The sequence below is a fragment of the Panthera tigris genome, chromosome X (genome assembly GCF_018350195.1).
Source record: "Panthera tigris isolate Pti1 chromosome X, P.tigris_Pti1_mat1.1, whole genome shotgun sequence".
NCBI classification, from domain to species: domain Eukaryota; kingdom Metazoa; phylum Chordata; class Mammalia; order Carnivora; family Felidae; genus Panthera; species Panthera tigris.
This window is the reverse complement of record NC_056677.1, coordinates 106498474-106512067: the sequence shown is the minus strand read 5'-3', so window position 1 is coordinate 106512067 and position 13594 is coordinate 106498474. Positions and strand designations below refer to the sequence as shown.

General features: G+C 53.8%; 1 protein-coding gene across 1 annotated transcript; it reads left to right on the top strand.

Annotated features, from left to right (window-relative positions):
- The first annotated feature begins 2207 nt into the window (after window positions 1–2207).
- APLN (apelin) lies at window positions 2208–11882 on the top strand. Its single transcript, XM_042974262.1, has 3 exons — window positions 2208–2653; window positions 8452–8623; window positions 9308–11882. The coding sequence occupies exons 1-2, from the start codon at window positions 2587–2589 to the stop codon at window positions 8616–8618; spliced, it is 234 nt and encodes a 77-aa protein (XP_042830196.1). The 5' UTR covers window positions 2208–2586; the 3' UTR covers window positions 8619–8623; window positions 9308–11882.
- The last annotated feature ends 1712 nt before the right edge of the window (window positions 11883–13594 follow it).

The window sequence follows — 13594 nt, the reverse complement described above, 5'->3', positions numbered from 1 at the left end:
TATAAATGACCCTACAAGGGTTTGTTCCTCATTTGCACAGTGCCTTCAGGTACCTTATCTCATTTAATCCCCTAAGAACCCTGAAGAGGAGAGGATAGAGATGATCATCCTCATGAAAACCAGTAAGCAGGTAACGTTAGCAAGCCCCTACAGCAGATAAGGGTGCAGACTCAAGGCCAGGTGTTTGTCCTCCTAATTGGGAGACTCTTTCCAGGGGGACAGCACCAGCGGAAATGAAATCATGTTACTAACGCCAACTGCTCGCAGCCTAGGCCTTATGTTGCAGGATTTTATTACCTCAATACCCGGAATTTGTTGTCTCGCTGCTTCGAAGAATGAAGAGGTGGACACAAAATGAGCTGCAGGCAAAAGTTTATTAGAATATCAGATTAGAAAGGAAGAACAGTAGGAAAGCTCTCTTTACAGAGAGGGGGGCATTCAAAAGTGAGTGCCCGTGGACTATAGGCAAGGGTCCTTGCTTTATAAGGTTCTGGTCAGCTCCCCTACCCTTCCCCCTTGTTCCTTCTCAGGCCCTACCCTTATTGGCTGGACAACTCTAGGTGCTGGGTTGTCCATTCCTGATTGGCTCTAATCCCATTGTATGAGGGGTGGTCTATGGTCATACTGTTCCTTGTGGGTCATAGGTTTTATGGTCTACTACTTATTTTTAGTCAGGTCTTTTGTCAGACTCCTGAGGGAAACCTGAGGGGGAGCAGGTGGGGTCCGTTACATTCTTAAAAGGAACCTTAAGCCCGAGGGAGTTTGCCGTAGTCAGACATTCCCAGCATTGTTCCAAAATATGTGTTTGTCCCCCCCCCAGGGACCTCAGGTCCTATCCTTTCCCTCTCTACCTATTTTATCCTCTCTTTCCCTATCATACGTACAGATGAAGAGAGGCACTCTGCTTCACATGGCTCTGCCTTTTTCCTACTGGACTGTGGCTAATAGGGTCATAGACTATTAACAGGAACCCTCTTTTAGTCCCTTCCCACTGCCTTGATTGACGCAATATGGATGTTTTTGAAAACTTCATTTATATATTCAAAATTAGGTACTGAGCCCCAACCGGGTCCCAGTCAGTGTTCTAGATCTGGGATACAGCTGTGCACAAAGCAGAGATCCCCTTCTTGTGGAGTTGACAGTATGAGTGGGGGGAGACAGACAAGAAATAGTGTATATACTGGATTGTTTTAACATTTCAAAAATATTTTAAATAGGTCGTGGTCTCTCACATCTTTTATGGCACGCACACTGTCCAATGTATTTTTTGTGTGTAAATCTGCACCTGCACTTCAAGAAACTGTCTGGCTGGCTGAAATGTGGAAACACCTTTCTATTTAGTCTTTACCATGTGTCGAGTGCCACCTATGTGCAGAGTCTGATACTAGGGACCTTGGAGAGATGCAGAAGAATGAGAAGACAAGGTCCTGTCTTAGGGGCTTCCCAGCCCCATGAAAGAGGCAGTCCTTTCCCTTCGGAGCTCCTAGCCTGTATGAGCTGACAGACTAGTATGGGAAGGCAAATAACTTCAGGACCCACTTACAAAGGGGAATCCCAAGTACGTGCAAAATGAATCCAGGCTAGACTGTTCAGAGTTGGGTAAACTGTCCCCTCTCATGATGATGGGAAACAAGAGAGGGGACACCATAGGAGCTGCTGTCAGTCTTGGGCACAAGCCTAGACAGTCACCCCCAATACAAACCCAGCTGAAGACGCAGAGGAGAAAGGAGGGCCAGTGTGTGTGTGTATAGGAGGGGAGGTGTCTTGGCTGGGGAGTGGCAGCAGGAAGGAGCCGGTCAGAGGTGGAGGGGGTAAGTGGGGACAGCCTAGGCAGGGGGGTCCTCCCTGGAGCGCCCTGGTTCCTGGACAGCCGTTAAGGAAGCGAGGTGAGAAAGGGTTAAGTGTGCCCCTCCACCGCCCCAAATGCTTCCTGTGTTTGAAATCCTTCAGGTCTCCAAAATCCTCTGGCCCCCGGCCAGGCGGGCATTGTCCAGGAGCGGTTGTGGGTTGTCGGAGCAGCGGTGCCGCCTTTGTTGTGGGGCCACCTCGAGGTTCCCTCTCGCGCCCTGGCTGAGGCCGCACAGTGTGCGCTGGGAGGGGGGCGGTGCGGGAGGCTTGCGCGCTCTCTCTCTCTCTCTCTCTCTCTCTTCCTGCCCCCCCTCCAGCCCTCCAGCCCTCCAGATGACCACATGACCAAGTGGGCTCGCGGCCAAGCCACAAGCTACAAAATGCAGCCCCTGGAGTGAGCGGGGAGCGTTCTCGCTGGCAGCCTGGGCTACGGGCAGTCGGAGCCGCGGCCGAGCAGCCAGCCTCTTGGAAAGAGTTCGCCGCCGTCCCCGAAGCCGCCCGCTGAGGCCAGTGTGGCGGCGCTGTCCGGCGGCGGGAGAGGGAAGCTGCCGGAGAGGCGGCGGCGAGCGAGCGCGGCAGCCGGCCAGCCCGCGGCGCAGCCCGGGAGCCACGCGAGCTCAGCGCCCGCACGCACGCACGATCCGCGGCTCGCGCCTCGCTTCGCCTCGCCTCCCGCCCGGCCTCCCCGGCCTCCCCGCCCCCTGGCCCCCGGCTGCCGCGCGGCGGCAGAGGAGCAGCATGAATCTGCGGCGGTGCGTGCAGGCGCTCCTGCTGCTCTGGCTCTCCCTGACCGCGGCGTGTGGAGGTGAGTGCGTGCCCTGCCGCTCGCCCGCGAGCCCCTCGCCGGGCTCCGGGACCGCAGCCGACGCGCTCCCTCCCCTCCGCCCCCCAGCTCGCGCGCTCTCCTCCTCCCGGGACCTGGCGCGAGCCCAGCGGGAGCAGCCACGCGCCGGCCGCGCCGGGCCACCGGCTGACTGACAGGGCGCCTTGGGCCAGGGACCCGTCGGCCGGCCGGGCCGACCGCTTCCTCCGCGGGGGAGGGGGGGGGTGCCTGGCTGGTTTGGGGGCATCACCCGCCCGGGGCCTTGCCCCTCCCGGCGTCCCCTCGAAGTCCGAAGAGCTCAGGGCCGCTGGCGTGCGCCCCGGGTCCCGCGGCCTGCACCCCGCGTGGTGGAGGGTGTATGTGGGGCGGGGGGCGTCCGTCTCGCTCCCCGGGAATCAGTGGAGGGAACCGACCTGACTGAGCCTGGTGGGCTGGCCTCCCAAGTGGAAGGTTTTCCGGCCCCCGGAGGTTAGGGGCCAACCGCCGGTCCTGGGGCGCGGGCCACTGGGGATGATGTGCCAAGATGCAGACGTGACACTTGTTGCATAGGCAGGAGCGCGCGGCGGGGGCGGCGGCGTGGAGCCCAGCTGCCGCTCCTTCCAGCCTGCATGGGAGCGGAGGCAGGCTTCCCCGGGGCCGGCCAGGCAGGGCCAGGCCAGGCAGCTCTTCTCTTCCCTTTCCCCAAGGTCCTGTCTGGTCTGTTCTCCTGCTGCCGCACGAGAGGCACTCCTCGAAGACTCCTCGACACCCCGACACCCCGGGGACTCCTTCTTTGATATCCTGGCTCTGGCCTTTACTCGGCCCCAGGCAGGCTTCACCTCAGTCCCCGTGTCTCCAGGCACCCAAACAGGAAACGTGGACCTGACTTGACACCTCCATTCGGAGAGTCCTTTCTCCCCCACCCGCACCACACACCGCCCCTCACCTGGCATATACTTGGCGCTGGTGCTCCCTTGCCCTCCCCAAACCTGGTTTCCCCAGATGCCCTGGCAGCCCCGGCCCAGGCTGCTTGTCCCCTGTGCGTCAGTGTCTCCTGGGGCGGTCAGCTCCCACCTCCAGCTGCCGCAGTCCTGTGATCTGGCTGTCACTGCTGCCTGCCTGGCACCACAGAAGGGGAAGGCCAAGACCAGGTGGACTAATGCCAGTGCCAGGGCTGGAGTCACAGAAAGGTGGGAGCAGAGGGAAGGAGAGGGCAGGGCAGCAGGTTTCCTAGAGGAAGGGCATGGGGCCCTACTTAGTTCCAGACCCTCCAGAGTAGGAGGATGGCCTGCAGCCCAGGAGCCTCTGAGGGGCCTGGCAGGGCTCTACCTCTCTCCCTTTGTAGGCTGCCTCCTTTCTCTGCTCTTGCCTTTTGGCACTGCCCTGGCCCTGGGAGCATTGCCTGGCTTCTCAGGAAGGTGCAATTGGTTGGCTCTGTCATCCCCTGTCTTCAGCTAGCTGTCCAGTGTCTTCTTCTCCAGGACCCAAGTGCTGGGTCAGCCTCTTCCTTGGTAAGAAGGAGCCAGGCTTTTCTTCAGAAATCCCTGTCAGGCAGGCAAACAGAGAGCAAAAGGTATGAATGAGGGACACCACATGGACCTGCCCTCCAGGAGCCTGCTATCCAACGCAGTTGGCAAGACAAGACACCCGCATGACACCACTACTGGCAAATAGTCCAAGGTGGTGCCTTCAGGGAAGAAAGAGTGGGTGCAGAGAGGGTGTCCCAGAGAAAGCTGGGGCTTTCTGATCTACATACTTGGTGCTCCCCCAAGAGACTATGGGGAGACCCTTGGGCAACCGACTACCACTAGAACCCTTTCAGGATCCAGCCGGTAAAGGGAACAGGACAGCTAGTTTCAAGGGGGAAGTAATACTGTGTTTTGGCCCAGACCCTGTCACCTCTTGCTTTAATTCACCCTTCTTCATTAGGCCATCTGTCTTCATGCCCTTGTTTGGGTAAATTTAGTACCCTCACATTTTGCTTAAGCCTAGCACTGGACACTTCTAAGGTTCTCAGTGCCTTTTCCATTCCATGACATCTCCTGGAGCCAAGGAGGGGCACTTCCGGGCAGGTGGCCACCAGCCAAGGGTCCGGGTACCTATGGCCTGGCTCCTCCTGCTTCCTATCCTGGATCAGAAACAGGGACCCAAAACCACCTTGCCATTGGCCCAGACTTGCATGCTCTCCCCAGCCAAAGTCTCCAGTCAAAGTCCCAGGCCTGAAAACCTTGCTTCTTCCACAATATACTCTGTCCTGACTTGGAATGTCCCCCCGCCCTCCCCTCACCAGACACACACATACTCCTTCAGTGCCTCCTGACCTGGGATACACCTTGTCTTCTGAGTCTGAGAACTGCTTGGCCAGGGCCAAGTGTCCCTTGGTCTTTGAGCACCTCTCTTTCTCCTTCTCCCCTCCCCCTCCTCCCCCTCTTCCTCCTGAGCCCTAACTCAAAGCCTGCAGTCACGGCGATAGTGTGAGGATAGCCTACTCTCAGAGAAGGGGCATCTGCACCCCATCCCCAGGCCCTAAGTGCCAAGCACTCTTGTAACCTGAGTCAGGCCTCTCCGGCGAAGGGTTAATGCAAGTGAAGTGAAGGGCCAAGCTGCCAGAGTGTGATGTGTCCAAGGGCAGCAAAACTGGCCCAGGAAGATAGCTCAGGGCACTGGGGTGGAGGGCTGGGCAGACAAAGGAAGGGTGCCTCATCAGGGAGGTACCTGTGGTACCACAGAGCAGTGGAGAGGACACAGCCAGTGGGTCGCCAGCAGAGCACTCGTGTGGACTTTTAAAGCAATCATAAGATAGGCTGGACGGCAAGAGGAAAAACAGGTGCCTCATTCCTGGTGAGGCTGGCATGTTCCTGAAAAGTCATATGCACTTCTTTGTGCACTGGCAGGGTTAGAGTTCAGGTTACATGAAAATCAAATCCTGTTCACCCCTGACCGCAGTTCTCAGTGCAGAGATGCTGGAGCCCCGTTCTGATGGTGCTTCAGAGAGCAATGGCTCTAGTTCCTGTAGGCTTCAGGTTCTTTGGGGGGTTGCCCCAGCCTCCCTTTAAGTAGCAAATGGGTTGGAAGAAAATATTTAAGTGCACTGAGGATGGCCGCCATTTCTAAAGGGGAATTCTTTTGTACAGGCAGGACCTCTGCAGTGATGAAAATCAGCAGCCTTCAAATGTCCCTTTGGACAGGATAAAGCCTGGGTTTCAGGTGTCAGCTTATCTTAGGGTGAGCCAGACTCAGAATCAAAAGTAGGAAACAGGTGGGTGATGGGATCAGGGTGTGGGAGGAGCTGCAGACTTCCTGCTACAAAGAAGACAGTGAGCCCCCCCACCTGATGGGATGCAATGTGCCAGGGGCTTCTGGGTGGCTGCTCTCTGGGGTCTGGCTCAAAGTAGTTCTTCTCTGCAGGCTTGGAGTCTAGATGTCTCCCTGGCCAGAGTCTGAGCCAGCATCCCTGTTCCCCATCCTGGTTCTTGACCTCCCCCCACTTAGGGCCTTTCATCCCTAATCCCCCCTTCCTTACTGCGCCCAACACGCATAGTCCTGGGTGCTGAATACTTGGAGATGACACCCTCCCCATCTAGGCACCTTGCCTCTCTTCTCCATGCCCGCTATACCGCTGGGGCTATAACCTGTGCCATCGTCCCCCCACCCCCACCCCAGCCCCAGTAGTCCAGGACATGGACTCAAGAACCAAGGCCTCACATTATCAAGACCCCTCAGGTCCTTCCCTGTGCCTGGCCACACCCTCACCACAGTCCTTCCTGTCCTGAGTGTTTCTCTGGTACTGACTCCTTATCAGCCTCATTCTTACCCACCTCAGTGGTCAGGAAGAGCCTTGAGGGGACCCCAAAACACAGGGCAGAAGCTGAAGCAGCTGAGGTTGGAGGGGTGCTTCCTGAATGTTCTTCCCTCCTCTCTCCTTCCCTGGCCCAGCCCTTTTGCAAATGGCTTTATGACAGACAGAAGTGACTTCCTGCCCCACTGCCCCAAAGTGCGAATATAATTTGTTTTAATTCTCATAAGGTGATGGATTTTAATTGTCATTAGGGGAGTAGCTGACACATTAACCCACCCCAACCAGAGGCACAGGAGTGAGTGTGGCTGGTAAACAGTGGGGTCCTAATGGGCCTGTGGCTCTCTTGGGGAAGGCGATAGAGGACTAGGGACTGTGCATGTGCACAGTGGGACTTGAGTGTCTGAGAGAGCAGCAGGCCCCAGGAGCCTGGGTGGAGAGGGCCCAAAGGACAAACCTCGCCTGCTTTTGGCCCAAGAGGAGGATAAATGCCTGGAAATTGTGTGCAAAGGGAGGAGGAATCATGAGAGCCAAGGAGGCAACAGAGGAACCAGAGCATGGGGATGCTGGAGGCAGGAGGAGGGAAAGGAAGAGCCGCCAGGGGTATGACTGGGGGGCTAGCAGCCAACGGGTGGTTCTATGGAAACTGTGAGCTAGTTGTGGGGATTCCTGGATGGATGGAAGTGGGGCTTGAGGGGCAGGGACATAGCTGAGGGCGAACCCGGTGGTGTGGGAGGAGAGAGACTGGGATTAGTGATCACTGACCTCAGAGGCTGTATTTCTGCAGGCCAGCCCTGGACTGGCCATTGCACAAGTTCCCCGCAAGTCCGCCTTCTGCCCAGCACTTTCTCATCTCCCTGTTCTGCCTGCTTCCAGAGGCCAGGCTTGTTTCTGGAGTGCAAGCTTGCCTTCCCTGGGTGCGCTGCAGCCTTCGTGAGAGCCGGTCCACATGCCTTCTCCCTCACTGTGCCTAATGACACCCAGCACCACTTGGATTCTATCGTCAGGGCTTGGCCTGACATCAGGAGGCTTCTACTCTAAGCCAGATGTGGACAGATATAGAGCAGAGCCCTAGAGAGCAGAAGAGAAGCCAACTGGGATTTAAGTGGAAGGGGTTTACATCAGACACAGGGTAGGGGTGTGATCTGGGGATGAAAGGAGATGGGGCATCTGGTGGGGGGTACCAGCTGCAGCAGACCACACCCCTCCTGATGCACACACTTGCTGCTTCAAGTGACCATTCACTCAGTGGTTCACTCATTCATTCATATAAGATATTTTGGTCTCTAAATCTGGTCATAATCTGAAGGGAACCCAGCTTAAGGCACACAGAGCCAGAGACAACCCCCCACCCAGCCATACCCACAGGGAGATCACAAGGAGCAAGTGAGATGCCTAAACACTGATGAGATGCCCAGGGGTGAGGTGTGAGATCTTGAGTACTCAAAAGTGGGTCACCTGCATATTGAAGGATGTAGGAGCACAGTGACATGATGTTCTGGATTTGCTATAGAATGCTTCACAAAGAAAGGGGATAACTAAAGCATATGTGACTCCATCTGGAGAACTGTGGAATCTGGGTGATGGGTACATGGTGCTGGGGGGAGTCATGTCATTGAGATGTTGTATGTTTGAAATGTTTTAAGTGTATCCATTGCAAGGGTACAATGGAGGGGGGGTTATTGCTTGCTGTGCCCTAACCAAGTATAGACATATGCCCCAAACTGTACCCCACAATGATGTTCTAAATGAAGAATATGTTTGCGCCTGCCAGAAACATGAGAGAGCTGCCAAAGGACATAAAGTGAGCTCCATAAATCGCAAGATGTGAGTAGCAGCCAGGGCAGTGTAAAAATTGCAAATTGTTCACCAAGATAGAAGATAAAAACAAAGAAAAGCTTTGATGAGTACTATCTCATGAAGAGATTGCCCTCTACCATGAGCCCATGGCCCCCTGTCCATTTGCATCAGCCTTCCTGGCTAACGGGCTTTCTTCTTCCTGCAGGGCCCCTGCTGCAGCCTTCTGATGGGAATGGGCTGGAGGAAGGCAATGTCCGCCACCTGGTACAGCCCAGAGGGTCGAGGAACGGACCAGGGCCATGGCAGGGAGGTCGGAGGAAATTCCGCCGCCAGCGGCCGCGCCTCTCCCACAAGGGCCCCATGCCTTTCTGAAGCAGGTACTTGAGCCTCTGGTCAGTGGGCAGTGGAAGGAGCAGGGAGGGACAGCCTGGAAGCCTGGTGGCCCTGCTGCTTATCACTGGCAGACACCTGTCCCAAGAAGTTCCAGCCCCACACATAATACAGGGGCTTACAGAATACCCATCTTAGACCTTCCTTTTACAGACATGGAGACCAAGGCCCAGAGAGGCCTTACACCTCAGGCCAATCTCCCGACTCTCTAGGAATAGGGTGCCAGCTCCCCTCCACCCTGCTGCCTGGGTTTGAGCAGGCTGGCCCAGTTGGAGAGTTCTAGAAGTCCTGGAGGGCCTTGATGAGCTGGAGAAGGGTGCCCCAGGGTATGCTTATAGGTGTGCAGGGCGGATGTTCACTAGACAGGGGGAGGGAAGCAGAGAGCCTTGGGGGCAGTAGGCAAAGAACAGGAAGAGAGTTGCCCAGAGCCTTGGGAAAGAGAAAAATCCAAGGCAATAGCAGAGAAAGCAAAGCCTAAGACTGTCCCTGAGACCTGGCCTGCGGTGTCACCCCTGTAGCCTGGACAAGGTGGCACCAACTCAGAGACCTGGGGCTTTAGGCTCAGGGTTGTGGGGAGAGGGGAGTGAAGCCTGTCTCCTTTCCTTTCCCAGATTGTTCTTTTGACCTAGGACATGTCAGTGACTTCTCTCTGGTCATTTTTGTCTCTTTAGGACTGAACGGGTCCCTGAGTACCCACCCCCTGCAACTCTCACCAGTCCATAGATTGGTCTGCTTCTCTGGAGCCCTCACATCCATTCGCCTTTCATCTTGCACCTGTCCTCGCTGCTGATGGTCCCAGCTCTTCTCACCCACCGGCTTCCCCAAATGGCGTGATCCTGCCCCTAGTTGGGATGATTCCCTTTCTCTCCAATGGATCCATTCAACCCCTCTTCCTGGCTCTTCCCTAGACTGATTTTGGAGACCCAGCACTGGAAGGCCAGCCTTCTCCTACCCCACCCCCCTTCCTCTAGTCCCCACCTCCTCCCATCTAACAGCCCAAGCTTCACCCAGCCCATTCTTCCTCGGGCGTGCTCTGCGGGCTGGGGGGAAACACTCCCTTCTTCAGTGGGCTTCAGCAGATCCCAGGCTTTCCAGTCAGGTGGACCCTTCACCAGGCAAGGAGCCTCTGGTTAGAGGGGCTGGGGCATCAGGATGCAGACAGGTGCCTGGGGAGGGGCATTGGAATGGGGGTTGGTTCTCTGGTGAAGGGGAGACGGGAGGCATTGGAGAAGAGGAGGGATAGCTGCTGTGGCCTTTCCTTCATCCCATGTTTGGCTTAAGGAAGAGGCAAAGGAGAGGGGCCATGAAGTACTTTGTTACCTCTCTCACTTTTCTGTGTCTCCTAACACTGCCCCCCACCCCACCCCCAACTCCTTCCCTCCCTTGCCAGCTAGTTTAAGCTCTCACTCAGGAGATGGCTCTGTACCCTCCCAGGAGCAAAAGCCAAGCAGGAGGGTTTTTTGCCAAGAATCACAATACCAGCGCCAAAAGGAACCTTGATGATCACTTAGCTCCGCCTTCTAATGCAAACTCCTGTAAAAATGGACCTGGAGAGGGATAGTGACCTATTCAGGGTCACTGCAGAGCCAGAATGAAGACCCAGGTCTCCCGCCCCCATTTGATGACGTCCTCTTCCCTCTTAATGATATCTTTTCAGAACACATTAAGTGCCTTTCCCAAGGTTGGGGCTGGGGGTGGCAGGGAAGGGAGAAGCAAGCCAGCTATGAACTGCCCCGTGGTGGTGTGGGGAATGAGCGGCTCCCGCCTCCCTGGCCTGCCCCTGCCAGTCCATTTCCCAACTGGGGCTGTAAAGTTCCATAACTTGCCAGCTGCCCCCATTCCTGCAGCACTTCCAGACCCCAGGTATTCTTATAGGGGCAGCTCAGGTACTGAGGCTACTGTTCCAACCCCAACACTGGTTTTCAGAAGCCAGAAGGTAGCCTTCAGGAACTGGACTCAGTAGCCTTCCCTTCATGTTGACTGGACCTTCTTTCCCAGGGGCCTTTCCTTAGGGGAGGGGCAAGGGGGAGAAGAAGGAAGGGAGGGAAGGAAGGAGAGAAGGAAGGAAGGAAGGAAGGAAGGAAGGAAGGAAGGAAGGAAAGAAAGATGGGAGGAAGTATAGGTCCGAGTAGGCTTCCTTCTCAGAGGCCTCCCAGGGGAGACAAGAGCCTGATGGCCACCTATGTATGTGTGGGGACAGGGGGAGTCAGGGCCCCCCGAATCCCACAGTAATCCCAATATTGCCTAACTGCCTCTCCCCCTTACCTCCGCTGCTGCTAATGCTACTGCTGCTGCTGCTTCAAGGCCCACCCTGAGGAGCCAGTCTGGGCACCTGCTTCCCCCTACACCCCTCAGGCTGGGAGTGGGGGCTGGCCAGTGTCCAGAAAGCCTCTTCTGCCACTGATGCCCCCACCAGGGATTGGGCCTTCTTTCCCTTCCCCCTCTCTGTGTCTCCTGCTTCATCAGCTGCCCAGCCCCATGGAGAAAGGGGGAAAGGTGGGGAAGGTCCAGAGACACAGGGTGGAAGAGGGCAGTGGGGGGCTGGGGGACTGTCTTATTTAAAATGGTTGTGTATGATTCTTATACTAATTTATACAAAAATATTAAGGCCCTTTTCATTAAGAAATTGTCCCCTTCCCATAATTATGTTCACTGTGTTTGTAAAGATTGTTCTGTGTAAATATGTCTTTATAATAAAGAGTTAAAAAGCTGACAATTCACCTTTGCTCTTGGAGGTCATATTCAGGAGGGGCATTCCTGTCCCCTGAGGTCCATGGTTGTCCCCATGCCCACTTATCACACTTGCACGGAGGTAAGTGCCTGCATCCCTAATTGATTCCAGGTCAAATGGCCTTGAACCAATTTGCCACAAATTCACAAAAAGACTCTCTTTGCTTAATGACTGGTTCACATAACACTCAGTCCACTTTTAAATGTTTTGGCGTCTGTTTGGATGTCCTTTTCTTTTTTTCTTCAGTGTCATTTAAAGATTTTTAAAAAGCAGTTTATTTAAGGAGATTCTGGTTAAAGGTGGGATTTCTGCTAAAATGTGTCTTATATCCTTGGTGGGTGTCTTCTAATTTTATCTACTTTTGAACACTTTCGGGACTTTTTAGCCAGTTTGCCTTTCTTGAAAATTGTTATGTTTCCTGCAATAAGTACATTTGGTAATGACTTTGTATGTATCATTTTACGTTTCACAAAATAGAGCTGCTTGATGAATGAGAATGCCTGAAAAATAAACTGCAAGGAGTTCAATACAGTTCTGCCCCATCTGTCTCACTTCTTCACGCTTGTTGTCAAAATGCCAATGCCTTGCAGAACAGAAAGGGGCTCGGGTACATGCTAATTTGGTTAATCAACTCATTAGGTTCACACAGGCATACACAATACAGAGTAAAACCCAGTGAAAGGGAGACAGGAGTGATAAAAAAAAGGTCCATTTGATAAATCTTATGGGCTTTTCTGCAGATTTGATAAATCTGTCAAGTGCTAGAAATACATAATTTTAAAAAAAGGTCTGCAGACAAACTTGCTAAAAAGCCATAAAACTGCTCAGTAGGAGATAAAATAGAAAAAAGCCACACACAAGCATGCAAAACAATCTCGTCATTGACAAAATGCTGCAGATTGTGACATAGTGCTTTTAAAATAACGACATTATGTTGGAAGTGCCTCTTAGGAAAATTGGTACAAAATGCCTTCTTTCAAAATTACTACTTTGACTTTTAGGCAAACTGGTCATCAGAGTAACTGGTTTTAGGCAAAGAGGTTTTAGGTGGGCTGGCTTTATGCTGATTGGTCTGTTGGCTCCCTAATCACCCCCAAAGCTCTAATTTTACAAGAAGCCAAGGAGAAGGGGGTGGTGGCAGGGCAAGATAACTTAATAGTGACCCGTAAGTGTATAGCCCTTTAACAGCTTTCAGAGCTCTTTTTATTTATTTTTATTTTTTTTTTATTTTTGGGACAGAGAGAGACCGAGCATGAACAGGGGAGGGGCAGAGAGAGAGGGAGACACAGAATCGGAAACAGGCTCCAGGCTCCGAGCCATCAGCACAGAGCCCGACGCGGGGCTCGAACTCACGGACCGCGAGATCGTGACCTGGCTGAAGTCGGACGCTCAACCGACTGCGCCACCCAGGCGCCCCTCAGAGCTCTTTTTAAAAATAGCTCATTTTACCCTCTTAACAACTGGGTGACATAGTCCACAATCCCCATTTTACAAATGAGAAATGAAAAAATGGGCTCAGAGAGGTGAAGCCAATAAGTGAATCTAGCATCTGGACTTTGGATTCTAAAATGCAAATTCTTCCTATGGGACTATAGAAGTAAGTGCCCCTAATTAGAGGGAAGACTTAAGTACAAAGTGTGTTTGGCATTCTCAGTAAGTGCAATAGAAATAGATGGCATGGTGTGGGCTGGAGGGAGCTGAGAAAGGCTAATGGAGACTGTCCTCCTAACACTGGCTCCAGAGGCCCAATTGCATTGGGTTAAGTTGGCAGGAGGATGGTGGGCAGTGGAGGTGGGGTCAGGAAGGGGAGCAAGCACCTGGGTCCTCTGGGCATATGTAGTCAACTGGATGCTAGTGGGTGACTGCAAATCTGGCATCCTAGGGGCAGAGAATGAGGGGAAGGTGAGCTGATAGCCTTCTGGGAGGATAATTAGACATCAAACCAAAAGAAGACAAGACCTATGTGTTGCCCTCTTTGATGATATCTTGACCAAATAATCACAGTAGAATCAGAGTAGGGGGTTGTTTTTAGAAAATGCAGAGGAAAAAAGAAAAAGGGGTTCACTTAAATGTTTCTGGATCAGAAGTCCTAGACTGAGAGGTTGAAGGGTGGGGGTGGGGGACAGAGAACTTGAAAAACAACAAATCCACCTGGAAATTAGGCAGCTTCTGCAATGACAGAGATTAGGGAGGCAGACAGACCCAGACCACCCATGGCTTTTGAGGA

Excerpts from the sequence above, each read along its gene's own strand:
- APLN (XM_042974262.1), top strand. The coding sequence starts at position 2,587 with ATGAATCTGCGGCGGTGCGTGCAGGCGCTCCTGCTGCTCTGGCTCTCC. Across the intron at positions 2,654-8,451 it reads CCTGACCGCGGCGTGTGGAG|GGCCCCTGCTGCAGCCTTCT; the intron begins GTGAGTGCGTGC and ends TTCTTCCTGCAG.